A 17,578-nucleotide genomic window follows, 5' to 3' on the forward strand; every position below is an offset into this window, starting at 1 on the left:
GAGAGGGAAGCAAGTGAGATATAAGAACATGGACAATATATTACCATGCAGTCAAGTAGTGATTAGATATTCCTGTCCACTATCAGATGGCCATTTTAATACAGCCACAAAAGAACATAAGAAGAGTTACAAATGAGAGTTAAATCAAATTAAAAATGTGATGTGAAATTTGTATTGAATACTTTCTGACAGGAAAACATTTTGAAAATGAAATTACAATTACTTTGCAAAAACAGACAGAAATAAAGATTCTTCCGACAACACTTTTTTTCCATTATTTATTTACACGTTGTTCATTTGTATTTACAAATCTTTGTCTCACTTTTCATTACTATTTACAGGTTTTACTTCAGTTTTGAAAACACACCTTATTTTTTAATGTACTTCAGTAAGTTTGAGTACAAAAATTTGAGGAATCATGTCTCAGAATGTGGTATCCACACTATTACATTTTACATTGCACTATGACAAAAGAACAAAGTTTGGGTAACAGAATGGTCTACCAAAAAAATTCTGATGCAATGCTCCAATTTGAGCACAAGAGCCTGCCGTCATAACTTAATTCACCTTGAGCAGTTCCTAGGATTACTTAAAATGTGGTAAATATGAACTGTCAGATGTTATGTAAAAGCTTTGTATTGTTTTTTACAAGATGCTTTGTAACCACGATGCGATGTTGCTGCACTGGAAAATAAGACAAACAGCAGTACAAACAAACAAAAAAAGTTATGATACTTTGTGGACCTAATTTGGAAAAACAGATGAGTTGCAGATTATTGATGTACTGATTTTCATGTTTAGTCTGTACAGTCACTAGTTGTAATAAAAACAAAACAAAAGGTTAACTGATACTGTTTAATCAAGACGTTTTATTATGGCTTAGCAAATGGTCGTTTGTTCTTAAAATTCTTCCAGTTTGTTTTATTTTGCAAACATCATTATACGTTTAAAATAAATATCTATGATGTAGAATCCTCATGTTAGGCACAACATAACTATGTAAACAGTATATAAAAAGGAAAATAAGAAGGTTGATCTGAATAATTGATTTTATTACAAAATGGAAAAAAATATATTATTGTCAAATATAAAGTGGGGAATACTAAATTGTTAAACTGGCACATAAAATAAAAGCCTCTAAATGGCACAAAGAAAGAAAAAAGAATAAAAGGCTATTTTCCCATACAATTTAGCACTGAAAACATTAGTGTCTTGAAAACAAGCTGGCCCAATACACACATACACACCTTCTGTACTTTAAAACAGCAATGGGTTCATGCAGCTACCATAAGTTTTAATCTTGGTTGATAAATTTGTAAGAAAATGTATATTCACTTTTAACTAATAGCATACTTAAACAAATAGAATACACATAACATTAACAAAACTCTCAATCCTTCACAAACTGAAATTGTACAGTCACGTTTAAGGCAAATTTAAGACGTCATTACATGGTAAACACTAGGGGTTATTGAATTAAATTTTCTATTGGTCTTCTACAAGATGACATAGACTACCACAACAATATACATTCAATAAAAAGGGTGAAAAGTTTAAACCTGACTTTTCCTGAGGTAGTCTTTTTGTTATGAAGTGTCATCAAGGTATTTGCCTAGTTTAGTGAAGGTGAAAGAAATCATGACTTCCATCACTTACGGCTTATGGGACACTCTTTTATTGCCTAATAAGCATATTTTGCATTTACAACCATTGATATCTTTAGATCCAATGGTAATATAATATATCTCTATAAAGGTGTGTGCATATACACCTTCTTCTTGACCTTTTTATTTCATTTTATTGTGAACTGTGCTAGGGGCATCATGGTTAGCACTTGTAAGATGATACAGACTAGTTACATTAGAGATGAGCAGTGCATTTTTTAAACTTCACCAGAACAGCAAACCCTGTAAAGTACAGCAGATGGTAGGCCTTAAATTAAGAAGCATGTACACTGTCAGAAAATTACTTAAGTTAATCAGTAAGAGTAAAAAAAAAATACAAACAAGTGTAGGGACACTATATTATCACTTTATTTTCAATTTGTCTGTGTTTATGGGCTTTTAAATATACTTCTTTATTACCATTTTGTAAGTCAGATTAATTAAGATGAGTAGAAAGGAAGAATATGACACTGGAGTGTGCATATTTGTAATATCAAAGAAAACTGTAATTGTTTTAAGAACTGTACACTGAATCCAAAAACCAGGCTTTAATCTCATTATAGCTGTGAAGTTGGAATAAACTAGAAAAAGAAGACTTTAATTCAGTAGTTCTTTCACCATTTTAATTGAGGCTCATCTTTTGTAGTGATTTGGTGCATCTGCAAATGCATACTTTAATCTATAGGCTTCTGCCAGGAGAACACTGATTTCCTCATTTCCCCAGTGCATCGTAGGTAGATTCTGCAACAAGATCATCAGTCCCTATTGAGAAGACAAAACAGAAGTTGATTAGCAAACCAATTAAAACATATACTACACACCCACATACTATATGCAAGACTTATTCAATGTTTGGGTAACAGAATTGATGTTATACAATAATCATTAAAATCAAGAATAGAATCTGTAGTGGGTAAACTCCCTAAACACTTTGTGTGGGGAAAAATGTATCTACAAATGTTTTAGATTAAATACACCGCTCATCTTGGCAAGTGTGTTTGGCACAGGTTTGAGTTTGACTGCTATATTGGTCCAGAGTTCTTCATGGACAGCAAAAAAGTCTCTCTTCTTTTGTATTATCCAAGTTCAATTAAATAGGAATCCATCAACAGGATGCCCTGATCCTTTAAAAAACTTAAAAAAGAAAAATATGCTTGCTTATGAATTAAACATTATGCAGGGGGTTGAAAATAGATGCTGTAAACTAGTATCTACATACATATGTAAACATATACACATTTCTAAAGCAATGCATTACCTTGCACAAATACCTAACAACACATACCAGTATTCCATTTCTCCCTAAACATTTTAAGCATCGAAGTCTTTAACTAACGAGATACCGGAGTCAACAAGCATACTTTTAGAATTTGATTAAAAGGGAATATAATATGGAATCGCGTATCTAAAGAAATTAATAACGATATAATTATATTCATGTACCGCAACACAAGAATAGACACGCTGTACATTGTCTTCTGATGTTTCTGTAGTGCTTTTTCAGCACTCTGCATGTGACCTTGCCGGTGGCGCTGTGGGTTAGGTTCCTGACTCCCATGTCACATGGTCTGTGATCGAATCCCACTGGACCCATGACTTCTTTTTTTAACAAACATTTCTTTGAAAAAATGAAACGTTTCCCTTGGTCAGAGATTAAATAAAACCTCACTCGCACCAAACAAATTTATATTTCTAAATATCACAACATGATCAAATTTAAGTCATTTTAATAACAATGAATAGTCACCTATGCGTTACAAAATAAACATTTATATTGATTTAAATCGCGTTTTGATTTAAATCGTAAACGCGTGTTTAAATATATGTGTTTTATGATTCACAATCAGACAAATGCAAGATAAATTGATATCTTTGTCTTCTAAGTATCTCAATAAACTTTCAGCATAGCTTTCTCCCCGTTTAGATTTATTTTTCTTGGGATCTTGGGATCAAACGTGGAAAGATTAGATTGTAATCGTTTTTATTTTTTAAATACATTTTATAAAAAGTGTAATCTATGCTAAAAAGTTGTACACCACCTTCTATAAAGATACATATTGTATACTTTCGGGTTCGGATAGGACAGACACGAGAACTCAGACTTGCGGAGTTAAAGCAAGTTAAAGCCTTGATTTTAGATATCACCTTTAAAAGTGGAATCTCAAAGCAAAGTAAATACCCAACACTGATTGTACCCATCTGTCATGCTAATAAAGCACCTTGAATTGAATTGAATTGAGGGAGAGAGGGGGGGGAGGGCAAGCGAGAGAGCCAGGACAGACAGGCAAATAAGATACACTCCACAGACATTCACAACAGCGACATATCATAAAACGTTTGCACATATAGTTAAGTTATTACTTGGTTTTCAAAGTGCAATGAAATACAATATTGTTGTTGTTGCTGTTCTTGTTGTTTTTATCCTGTAAAGCGTTTTGAGAAGCCACCTTTAAAGGCGATATATAAAAGCGCTGATTCTTATGGAATGTGTTATTGAGCGTTTCATAATTTCTAACTACGCAAATTACTGCGACACTTATCATTCATTCCATTCCATTATCAGTCTTCCATTTCTCCCTAAACATTTTAAGCATGAAAGTTTTATGAAACGGTACCCAAATATGCGATTGCTGTATAGAATGAATTTTAATTTAAAAAAATTATTTAACACGAAAATTAAGCTGTTTACATCTTCCGCCTGAGAACAGTCACCCGTTGCTACCCAACGCAGAAACACAGCCACTAACTAGGAAAGAGAGGACATTAGCTAGCCAATATGATAAAGAAATAAATGATTATTTTGTTTATTTCTTTTGCACATTTATTTGAACATTTCCATTGATTGTACAAGCACTTGGAAACTGTCCAATCCCTAGGCATTTTCTTTTACGCTGCGGGCATTCTCCCGGTCTGGCGCCGGTCTGTGTCTTCTAGGATATAATGCCAGCGAACTCTTGTTTTTATGTCCACTATAACAGACAATCTCCTTTGCTTTTAACCGAGCGTCTAACCCCTCTGATTGGAGAAAAAAGACGTGCTGGTTTGCTATACATACTGTACCAGGAAGATGATTTCTTTCTATTCAAAACGTGTATTTTAAAAGTTTAAGAAGTAAAAACCTTACAGCGTACACAGATTTCTAAACTGATCAGGATCGTTATCTTTGTCTTATCCATAATAATGTTCACCGCTCTGTCCAGCAAATTAATAATAAACTTTATTTTATATAACGTTTTAAACGAATACGTAATTAGATTGCTCATAAACCTAATCACTTTTTCTACATAAACACAGTGTATGCTCTCTGAAAATGCTTTTTCTTTTTATTTAGGCTCAGATTTCAACTATAGATCGTATTATTATAAACTTTCTTGGAAAAATGTATTTTATGTAAACCATGTTTGCTATTAATTCATTTAGGGCTAGAATATGTTCATTGTCTTCCAATCGAGTCGAGTTGACATTAGAAGCTTGCCACGCCCGGACTGTTACACCAACGCATTAGCATGTTAAAGCGATTTCATTGAGGAGCCTAGCTTTCTTAACTAGTAAGCACTTTACTTTCTTGGCTTTGGAGGGGGGAGGTGTCTTTCGCTGAAACTCTCACCCCCTTCTACTTTGAAAATACCTGTGAAACTGGTTTAATTCGTCACAGCCAGCACTCCCGCAGAGAGGGGGGATGTACTCGCTAATGTCTTAGCCAGAACACATCATTATATCTCATTTTGTATTTCTATAAAAAAATCGTTTGCCCAGCTTAACACTATTGTTGTTATTGTTTTTATCCTGTAAAGCGCTTTGAGGACCACAGCTTTCTCACCACTTAGATTACTTTTTGATACCATCCTTACACAAAGCAGAAACTTCTTGTATTTTCCGATGACAAACAAGTGGAAAGATTACAGATTTTAATTGTCTTTTTTCTGAACCAGGGAAAATCTGATCAAACGTGTTTTTAATAAGATGCTTTTATTCACTCATAATCCGACAATTTCAGGAAGACTAAGGGAGGTCTGGCTTTTTTTCTGGAAAACCATAACTCTGGTCTTGTCCAGATTGACTGTCAGTGCCCAGGTCTGACAGTGCTGCTCCAGCAGTGTCAGGTTCTGCCGCAGCCTCTGTTCTGTGGGCGACAGCAGGACCAGGTCGTCTGCAAAGAGCAGGAACTCAATTTCTGTAATTAATGCAGATCAGTAAATCAAGGGACAAAACAATTATTGCGCCCGGCTCCTCAATCGGTTTTGACGTGCTAATGCGTTGGTTTAACAGTCCGGGTGTGGCAATGTTTTTTATTATTGTTATAGAGAAACATGATCAGATTTTCCCCGGTTCAGAAAAAAAGATCTAAAGTATACTAGTTTGTCACTCTTCTCATCCCCTCTTTGCTAAATGGCTTTTGAATAGAGTCACATGAAGACAGAGGTGAAACAGCCCTACACAGCCCTGTCGCAGTACACGAACATAATTATATCTTATTAATTTCTTTAGATACGCGATTCTTTTAATACAGTCTTTGCTATGCTCTTGGGGATCCTTGTGATATTTCGAGCTCTGGTTGAAATTAAATAATTTTCGTAGTTAGAAATTATGGAACGCTCTGTTAAAAGCAAGGGAGTTTTTATGCCCGTTGCAGTTTTTTTGCAACATGAATATAATTATATCGTTATTAAGTTCTTTAGATATGCGATTCCATATTATATTCCCTTTTAATCAAATTCTAAAAGTATGCTTGTTGACTCCGGTATCACGTTAGTTAAAGACTTCGATGCTTAAAATGTTAAGGGAGAAATGGAATATTGGTGTGTATGTTTTCTTTAAAGTACCGAGACCAGCCATATACTGTATGTTTAAGTTCCAAAATTAATATCGTGTATGGCCTTCACACCCGTTACAGTATGCTTCTATTCTTTTTATGCTCAGGTACTAAGATTTCCCTTCAGTGGTAAAATTCCATATAAATATTCAATACTTAAACGGGCACAGTTAAGACATTAAATATACATATACATACTGTATACAGTACAGTTTGCATACGGTAATATGTTTATGTTCCTAAATCAATCTCTTTTATGAGCATGTGAAAGGCATGGTGAATCGATTCTCAAAAATTACTGTACTTTGCATGATTGGAAACAAATGCGTGATTGCGAAATGCAGTGGTGTTACTTTTACAAAGACGGTCAATGAAAAAAATAATGTGGACCAGGGCAATACTTTGAGTTTACAGCTTGTCCAAGGTCATTCATTATTAATACTATTAGTAATATCTTCGTTAAAGACTTTGATGGCGACAGCTCAAACATGAGAGGTTGAGCTTTATTAGCTCCACCTTGCGGAAATTCCGGATACTATTATTTTGCTTGCGGTATTATAGGAGAATTTACGGTAACTAGCGGTATTTACCGGTAACTCGTGGTAGACTGCGTAAAGCGCACCGCAAAATAATGCGGTATCGCCCGCGCATTTTGAATGGCTGCATCTGTAGGTCCTATCAGCTCCACACTGTAGCGATAGCGAGACTAAAACCCAGTTAGATCTCTCCCCCCTTCCTAAATAGGTACCAATAAGCCCTGTCCCCTTGGACACTGTTACAAAATTATGGAGCTGCATTTCACCCCAGATAAACTAATTTCCCTAACATGGGAATTCCTTCTTTCTTTTAAAGAATAGTGTAAACAGAATGTACAAAAAAAACTTATTTCACGTATTTTTTACCTCCTGTAAAAATGGTACTTCCTTTAACGGAAGATGTGCACATGCACCACTCCACGTTGACATTATAAAGCCAAGCTGAAAACGGGTATCGGGTTTGGACCCAAGAGGCCACCATACCAGGAAGTCAGACAGCAACACGGAAGAGACAAACAGATAGAGCGCTCTCTCACACAGATAAGTACTAATAAAGAGAAACAGAGTTTGTGTTTGTGTCTCTTCAGGTAACAGAAACGGATTTTGAAATAAGAGGTGATAATGTATTGCGTGCATGAAAATAGGAAACTGCTAGACAAGCCCCGAGTGTGCGCCCTCATGAGCTAGCTAGATGACAGGAAAGTGTATGCAAGATTGTGTGTAACTCAAGATGGATAATGAGTGTCTTGTAATGTACTGTCTGCGGACGGTGACAGAGATCCCTCTGTCACAGTTTCACAGAGAGCCAATGCAGATTACAGAAGACAGGTGTTATGTGCTGAGAAAGAGGCTTTAGTTAGCTCGCAAACCACATAATTCTGGACATACTACAGCCTATTTTGTACTTTATCAGACACCCCAATAAAAAGGACAATTATTAAAGTGATTACAGTAATATAAAGATAATGAAATAAAGGCATGCATCACAATTTTGTGGAATCATGTCTTAATATCCATCTTTCAGATGAGATGTTAAACCGAGGTCCTGACTCTCATGGCCATTAAAGATCCCCAGGCATTTCTTGATAAGAGTAGGGAGTTATCCCGGTGTCTGGGCCAAATTTCCCTCCTCGGCCTTTACCGTGGCCTCCAAATTGTCACCATGTATGATTGGCTTGCACAAGCCCTGCGGTGGACTGGCGTCCTGTCCAGGCTGTATCCTGCCTTGCACTCGTTGCTTGCCGTGTAGGCTCCGGCTTCCCGCGACACCGTATGGTATAAAGTGGTTTGGCAAATTACATGACATGACATATCTTAGTATATATCAGGCACTGCAGCAGCTATTTCTGATTTAGTCTGTACATAAATCTGAGTTTCAACAGCATAACAATGATATACTGAATAATAAAGGTCTCAGCACAGAGTCCTGTGTAACAGACTGAAGAACAGAGACAACCAAGATTTACAAACTTGCTTCAGCTAGCCAGATGTGAGCCAACTAATAAACAGACATCCCATTAACTGATTAATAATTTTCTACATGAAAATTCTGAAAAATGCAAATCCATTATGATTGTCAGTTTGAAAAAATAAACTTAAAATGATCAGATAAGGAGAAGGAAATTAGAGAAAAAGGAAGAAAAAGAAGGTCAGAGCACAAAAAGAGATAGGAGGCAGGAAGAGTTGGAACTTGTAGCTTGAGCCAAGCGAGAGTCCCTACATCATGGATCATCCAAAAAAAACCCTGAGTGGAGCTAAAACAGTATTTGCTAAAACAGCTTGCTATTCTGTAGCTTTAAGATGAACTTGGAGTCCATGAGTGAGGAATCCTTCAGTTTAATACTGCTAGTGGGTGCATTTCAGAGAAGGGAGACAGGCTCCCATTTATTTTGTGCCATCTGGGATAGAGAGAGAGATTTAACTGCAGGTTATTTTGCATTTAGTTTAGAAGACAGATTATTATTTAGGAGTCAAGCACTTGGTAGCAGTCTGGGGGTTTCTAGGTGGACTAGATGTGGGACTATGAAACACCTTCTCTGTTAACCTGTAAATACTGTAATTTGTGTGTTGTATATTTATGTAGTGTGTTGTGTAGTGAGTGTTAATATCATTGTTAAGAAATATTTGTTTCAACAAGTGTTCCTAGATTATTACTCTTTTCACCAATGCTGTGTCAGAGAACAAAGGATTCACGTGCCTTTAACTATACCAACCACTCGGGTATATTCTTAGAAAAATCCTTACAAGTTGGGGGTTATGATCATTTATTTTACTTACTAACACTGGTGTCACACTACATGACTCGACATGACTTCTAGTCGGAGAGCTTATCAAATTTAACGGCTGCAGTTGCTGATCTCGGTGCCTTTTCTGTCCTAGAGGGTGTCAAATGATATGACTAGGAATCGCAGGTGGTGACTAATTACACAATTCCCTCAAGACTTTTCATCACGTTTTCATCACTTTTTCATTCACATTGTGTATTGTGCCGCGAGAGTACCACGGGGTCGCCTAATTTTGGCAGCCAATAAACATGGAGCACAAGAGGAGCATCACATGAAAGTAAACAAACAGCATAGAGAACAAGCATGTAAACATCTTGAAAAATGTAACACAGGCATTGTTTTCCACAAATAAACATCTTAAAAAATATAATTCTTCTTTATAAATATAGAACATATTTACAAAAATAAAAGTTAAAAATACAAAACACCTTTAAAATAAATATTGTAAACAAATTAGTACTGCGCTATAACGTGTAATATAATGAGTACATTATCTCACAAGTACACATGGGGCTCACTGCCCACCCCTACGACTTGCAACTCGCTACGAGAAAATCAAACTAGTTGCAAGTCGCAGAGAGTCGTAGGGGCTGTTAAGAGCGCTATGACTAAGTTGCTGGGGGTGTCACACCACTCAACTGACGGTACTGGGCGCACACTGTAACTTTTTACAACTCGCCGTTATTTTTTAAGTGAAGACTACAACTGAAAATCCTAGGAAAATTTGTGTGGTGTGATACCGGCATAAGCAGTTCGGTCAATTCCTGTTATTCTACTTTTTCGTAACACACCCAAAAGTAACAATATTAAGCAACTCAAAGTCAAAAACCATAAAAAAATTATTAGGCATCCTAGACGTTATGATTCAATAGTGTGTGTTTGTCTAAACCCTGACTACAAATTTTGAAACTGTCCCCTAGATGAAAGATGACAATGTGATTGGACTGTAACCAACTGTTCCAACCATTTTACTAGACGGGCAAAACTAGTGATAGGCCTGTAGTTAAGCATTTCATGGTCCAGATCAATTTTAATACAGTGATAGAAGCACATGGGAGAAAAAACAAAAAAGTGAAAATAAGTATAGGAAATATAGCTATGAAAACACTGCCGGTCAAAGTACAAGATACAAATAAAATAAGTTAACTGCTCTTAAAAGCACTTAATAAAAAACATTTTAAGAACCTCTTAAGTGTGATGTCACATAGTTAGCTGAAGTTGCACAGTTACCTCAAAGTTTAACACAAGAATGATATGACAATAACGTACTGTAACTGTGAGAACAGCAGCAATGTACTGTAGATGAGATCTGAAAATGTGTTACTTCGTCTTTGTACTATCCTGTCCTCCATATCTCCTTACAGATAATGGATCAACAAACTGCGAAATGTGTTATATTTTCAAAAATCATTAGTATTAAAAACCTCTTTAGTTAGAAAAACACTAAAGGTTTCATAAAAATATAACCGATTTATTGTATTCAGTACATCCACTTCACATATAAAGCTCTGCATTACAATAATTTAGCATGGGGGCTGGTTGCACTCTCGACTTGCTGAAGTCAATTTACTGCTTGAGGGAGGTTATAGTGAAGGTAAATCTAACTATTTAGCACATTCATTCCAAAATGTAAGCACATAAAAACCTTCTTGCCCTTTTACAGATTGCAGAGGAACATAACAATGAAACAATGCTGATTTGTTAAATTTTCTTTTCAGTTTCAGTCTCTTGGGAAATTTGTTTTTTTTTCTGAGCCCAATTTAAATTTTAAAATGTAACAGAAAAAAAACTAAAAACAAAACAATAAGAAAAATATTCCTCTAGGGTTAGGGCTAGACAGCGATGATACAGGCACTGTGCAATTAGGATTTGACCATGTCAGCTGCAGCACTCCAAGCTTCCACTCTGTAGCAGGACAATGGATCTGAGAGCTCCACAAAAATGATAAAGACAGAAAAAGATTCAGTGATGCCAGGGGAGGGAATGCAGAAACTGCCAATGTAGTACTAACATTCATTTTAGCAGTGTTGAGATTGTGGTTATCACATATATTTCTTAAATGTCTAAAAAGGTGCACACAATGTCCCCTGAACAAAGTTTACACAGTGGCCTAGATTCACAGGAGTCAAATACATTCTGAGAGGAAGAGGAAAATCCGGGCAATAGTTGAGATTTTTTTATGCTGAATTTATATTGTCACCAATATTCCCACAGGAAATTTCTACATCAGTGCCATTCAGGTCCTTGCTGTACAATGTACAGTGACTTAGGGAAACACTAGAATAATTTAAATCTTGAAGTCTGTATGAGTATATACCATTTGAAGAGAGCATGTTTTCTTAAAGTTGGTGCAAACACAAATGTAATTTTAAGTTTGGAAGAATAATGTTGTTCAATTGATATTTGGGCCAGCTAAAATGACAGCATTTTAACATATACTGTTTTATCAAAGCTTATCAAAGAGACTTTGTCTTTTTCTACAGTCAGTACAGAATGGCAGCTTTAAACAGGACATAACTGATACCAAAAGGGACACTGTCAGTGCCAAAAGATTTAACCCTTTATCATGACCAGAATAGTCTCTTTCATTTCAAACCGGAGAAAGACTAGGTAAAAGTAGATTTTGGAGAAACCTCATACATTTTCTTTATTACACCAAATGCGCAAACTTCACGAATACTTGCAAAGCATGTTTAACTGTGGAGCCTCAAGGTTAGGAAATGGCTTGTCCCTCAAAAAATGCCTAAATCCAAGTATGAGAAATTCTGTACAAAGCACAAAATCTATTTCTATTCTAAAAAAGCCAGTTTAACAATTATTAAATTTTGAAAATAAAATAGTGAAAAACACGTGTATAAAGTGCATCAATCTTTCATGGGTATAATGCCTTAAGGTGAGTTGACACCTTATTAAGAAAAAAAACTGAGAAAATTAAAAATAAAATAAATAATAAAAACACTGACAGTACAAGAAATTTAAGTTAAACAAATGGTTGTCTTTTTCAACTACTGTATTGTACTCTAAGTCTTTTATCATCACACACCATAATTTTTATACTTTTTTTTCCACTGAAAGAGAGTGGAAACTAATAACAATAAAGATGAATTGTCAATGAATATCGTATTTGTGGTCTATCAAAATAACTAAAATGCAACATAAAAAAGTCTTCACTTAGGATGAACATAAAATGCCCTTTTAAAGTGGTCTGATCTGTTTCAAGGTTTACAAAGTGCAGGAACAGATATATAAATTCCAGCTCCATATGTTGAACACAAAATATTTTGACACTAATAAGTCTGAATAGTTGTTCTAATCAAAGTATAATTTCACAGGCTTTCCAAAATCTACATTTTAATGTGGCTCATTTAGGAGGGTTTGTTAAGTTACTAGTAGGGAACCTGTCCTTTTGGCCAACTTTTTGATTTAATACTTTGCTGAGAACATGTGCTTTGTAGAATCTAAATTTTACGAGAGGAATTACACTCTAGCAAATGTGGCAAATAGAAATTTACAGTAACATCTAACTGCTGAAGTATTGCATATTTTAGCATTATACTTAAACAGAATTTGTTTAAACACTGCAAATTACATGAGATTTTTTTAAATACCAAACTAAGCAACGTTTAATGTAACTCTGCTAGGACAAAGGATAGATGGCTCATTAAAATGCAGAACACCATACTAGGGGAAATGCTTTTAGAAAGTGTAACAGCTGCAGATTAATGTAGTTCAGGGTGAACTGGCTCAAACATTTTATGAGCAGTAAAATGGAACTATAATTGCTACCTGCTAAAAATATTTTACCAACTCTATCCTTTTAATGTAATTAAAACCATCTATGTTTAGAAAAACTATTATATAATTAATGTATTTTTCAATATACAAAAAAGTTATATTACAGGTTATCAGATTAAATATTTAATACACCATACTATATTAGCAAAAATATATTCTGTTATTAATGCATATTATGAAAAGCATCTTTCAATAAAAAGGCTGATTCCCATGCTTAGTAATACTTAAAATGGAATACGCTTACTAAAGGACTAAGCATGTTAGTCACCTTTGTATTTATGGATATGTAACTAATAAACTAGTTTATTTGTACACATATAGAGTATTTCACTTGACCTCTAGGTATTTAACCAATTAAAAAGTGATTACAATATAGCTTTATACATAAACACTTTTGCTCACACATCATTAAGCACATTATAATAAACTGAATTGCAAGGCAGCCTTCTTGGGTGAAATTAACAGACATTGGAGCTCTTAATTAAGTTAACCTGCTTTCCAAACATCAGTGAGCCTGGTATTAAACATTACAAGGTGTACTTTTATTTTTTATATTTAAAAACACTTAACATTTCGTATTAATTTTTAGAACAACTAAAAATAACAAATCATTAATATTAGTCTTTCTGACAACCTTGGAGTAATGCTACTTAAATATAATACAATGTAGTGAATTATTACCATCAAACATATGACATAAGCTAAATTATTTCACTTTAATGTCATTATTTTGTTAATTTTTAATGTAAAAATACATTTTTGTTTCAAAATCAAGAAGATGATAATGCTTTCAAAAAAGAGTGGACATGATATTTTGCCATGTCTGATTTAGAATCTCAGAATCAGAACAATTCTTTAATTACATGGAGATTCAAAAGGAATTATCAATAAAAGTAATTCCTATAGTTGGAGATCTGCTGCAATCAAAGGACATGGAGGAAGTGGTCTACTTCGATTTAAGTAATCTGCTGTAGTGACCTTGGGGATAATCTTTTCTGGCTAAATAACTAAATGTATAGACTCTGAATGTAACTCTAATTTACAAGTGCATTGAAAAGTTAATGTATGGAACAGAAAATTAATTAAGCTGTCCATCACGCATCTAACTATGGGTACATTAAGATAATGCCACATCCGGAAAGCCTTGGGGATGCACAGATAATTGGAAGAATTGAAATTGAAAAAGTACATGATAACAATTAGAAATAATGACAGAAATTATGAATAAAGCATGGGAAAGTTGCTATTTTCAACTCTTTGGAGATCTTTAGTCAGAGGAGTCTGTGATTATTAACATGTCTGTCAAACTTGTCACACATACTTGGCAATTAATACCCTGTTCAAGCATGTATTCATTTCTTTTTTATTTCTGTCAAAAGTCAAAATCATAATTTTATGAAGACAATTGAATGATAACTTGATAAACTATACTTGTGCTGCATCACATTGTAGATTGCACATTACTGCGTTCCTAATAAATCTATTGTACAACTGAAAACTAATGAACAACAAGGCTGAACTACTGAAATAGTCTGAGCTTTTGTTTCTTTTTAAAATTTACTAACAATACAGCAGGTTGATAAAGAGTATTCCAGCCCCTGTTTCTCCAGCTTTCATCTGCCTTTTATTTTCCTCCTATACATAGGAGTACTGAAGCAGTTGAAAGTAGAATGCAGATGACAAATTCTACTTACTCATAACTGTTAGCCCACTTATTAAACAAATTAAAATACACATAGTTGATATAACTTCAGATGACAACAATAGAGGAAGAAAATATTTCAAGCTCTTATCAGGAAAAAATGTAGAAAGAATAACTTAATTGCAACCATAACACTAGATACGTCTTCACAAACATTTTTGTTTAGGTGGATCAGAGCTCCTGAGATCACAAATTAGATATAAGAATAGACAATTAGACAATGCGAATTCTAAAACCAACAATAACAAAACATGAAAACAAACAAAGGCAAAATGTTTTTTTATCTATTAAAAAAGATACTAACTCCCTGAATTCTGAATGTGGGTTTAACTCTGCTCCAGATGCTGCCAACTAGATGCATTCCACTATTCAACTGTGACTGGGATTTCCCAAGCAGAAAAGCACAATTGGTGCCACCAGTTTTGGGTTTGATCCTGAACTGGTGTGCCTTGTGAAGGGAGTTTGAGTTGTTCCCTGGTCCACATGGAACCTACTTCTCTGGGATTTCTGATTTCCTCTCATGGTCCAGAAACTTCCCGTCTAAGATATCTGGTGTCCCTAAATTGCTCTATGTGTGTATATATGAGTGAATGCATTTGTGAGTGAGATTTGTGATGGACTACTCACTGTGACCCTCTACCCTCTAATAAAACACTTATTTAAAACTGATGGATGGCTGTTTCTGTTAAAATATATTTATACAATTAAATATTATGGAGATTGACAGCCATGTCATAGAAACAATACACCCTTAAGACACCAAGCACAAAATGACACAAACAGAAACACAGGCTGTAGCTTTAGTGAGACTTTGTGCATCACACAGGACCTGACGTAAACAATTACGTAGAACATCAGTATTTAAGGCATGGGAAATGATGTCCTGTGGAATAGTGAAACAATCTGAAGATGCACATTTTGAAATGCCAGAATTGTTCTTGTCTCAAGGTCACTGTTGAGGATAACGGTCTCTCCTTTACAGCTTTCCAAAAGTGTACTCTTTAGTTCATTAAAAAATGTTAAGATTCTTAATAGGAAATAATTTTCGGAACAAAATACATCCCTATGAAATTATATATATATATAAATATTATTTTGAACAGTTCCTTTATCCTGCAGAACTTATATGAACTCATGACAGAACACAAAGAACCTCCATAACAGCAAAAAAAATTGGAAGCTCTGCACAAACAAAAAGGTCATTCCACACACTGGCCATAGTTCTGGATCCAACAGTGGATGCTCATTTTTTTATTCTTGAAGAGTAAAAGTCAATCTATTGTGCTACCATATCAAACTCAGTAACTCAACACTGAAGTGATCCTTTGCTCTCACAAAAGATTGCTTTCTCCCTAGCACGCCTGATGTTTGTTAAATGTCACCACTCCTTCACTGATCTGATATTTTGAAGTAAAGATGGTACAATTTGACTTTTCTTTGCTCATCTCCCTTAAAATTATATCTGATCTAACAGCCAGAGGGTCAAATTGAACCCCATCTCCAATACTGAATGCATGAGAGACTACAGCCATCTCTGGTTGATTTCCTCGACAATCCTGTTATTACTTTGAAAATCTTGTCAAGTTCTGGGGAGAAAAACATCAGTGGAGTTGTGGAGACATTGATAGCTAGATAAGTTACAGTTGACAGCGGCTCAAATTGGTCAACAACCAGGGACGACAGCTCTTACCCAGGTGAAAAATGGAAGGTGACACTTTGACAGGACAATCTTCCATTAATTTTCAGATGTCCTCTGAAAAAGTAGAGTTATAGTGTCTCTTAATTAATTTCATATTTTCTAAGAGCAGGAATTCCAAAGAGAAATACAGTACATAATACAAAATGTAAGAGATCATGGCAGTTTGATAGCTATCACCTCTCCTTCAACCCTGTCTTTTCATATTTAATCACTTTGTCCATTTTATCATGACTAAGGAGTAAGTAACAATTAAGAACACATCTAAATTTTTTTAAATAACCCTAAATGAAAAGTGCTACTCCAGGGACAAATCCTAATTACCAATGTATGAGAAAGGAGAGAACAGACTTAACTATGCAGACTAAATTAACTGGATAATCCTGCAATTTACTACTCTCTATTAAAAAAAGGTTAAAAAACAAGGTTATGCACACATTAATTTAATAATATACTGTTTATAGTTGTGAATAATACATTTTCCTAGTTCATTGAACAGTCATCCATCCTACCAAGCTAAGCCCTACTAATGAAGCACATTTATGACACAGGTTGCTGATGCTTGTCTTTGGAAATCCATTGCAATACACTGTATATGCATTAAGAAATAGTACAACAAAATAATCATTTTTTATAATCTTTACAAACATATTAGATTAGCAAAAGACCAAGAAAATACAAACTCTAACTCAATCTCATTTGTCCAAAGAATGTTAGCCCATGAAAATGTGCAATCAATTGTTGAGTTTGAAATTCATAAAAAGTAGGTGACATTTTTAATTCATGCCACAGTATATGTTTTCGTATTACTGACAGATTCATATTTGTTCATGATTAATTTAAAGTAATTTATGGTTGTGTAGGTATAAGAAAAACTGAAATATGAGATAGGGAGATAAAAATATGAGATAGATATGAGATAAAAACTGTTAGATTAAGGAAATAAGTCACATAATCCTAGCACAGAAGCAGTTGCCTTAACTGCATTAATCGCACATAAAAGTCTAAAATAAAATCACACAATTATTTGCCAATGCTGACATTTGTCTACAGTTTTAGTTATAGTGATTTAATTTAATGCATACTG

General features: G+C 34.6%; 1 protein-coding gene across 5 annotated transcripts in view; it reads right to left on the reverse strand.

The window, feature by feature from the left end:
• Positions 1-788: 788 nt before the first annotated feature.
• tbc1d22a (TBC1 domain family, member 22a) overlaps positions 789-17,578 on the reverse strand; it is a 217,078-nt gene continuing 200,288 nt past the window's right edge. For all 5 annotated transcript variants that reach the window (XM_088645042.1, XM_088645041.1, XM_088645038.1 and 2 more), the window contains one exon: positions 789-2,426. In XM_088645042.1, coding sequence (XP_088501168.1) covers positions 2,298-2,426 — 129 coding nt within the window. In that variant the 3' untranslated portion in view covers positions 789-2,297. The remainder of the gene's footprint in view (positions 2,427-17,578) is intronic.

The sequence above is a fragment of the Lepisosteus platostomus genome, chromosome 9 (genome assembly GCF_059453375.1).
Source record: "Lepisosteus platostomus isolate fLepPlt1 chromosome 9, fLepPlt1.hap1, whole genome shotgun sequence".
In the NCBI taxonomy this organism is placed as follows: Eukaryota; Metazoa; Chordata; class Actinopteri; order Semionotiformes; family Lepisosteidae; genus Lepisosteus; species Lepisosteus platostomus.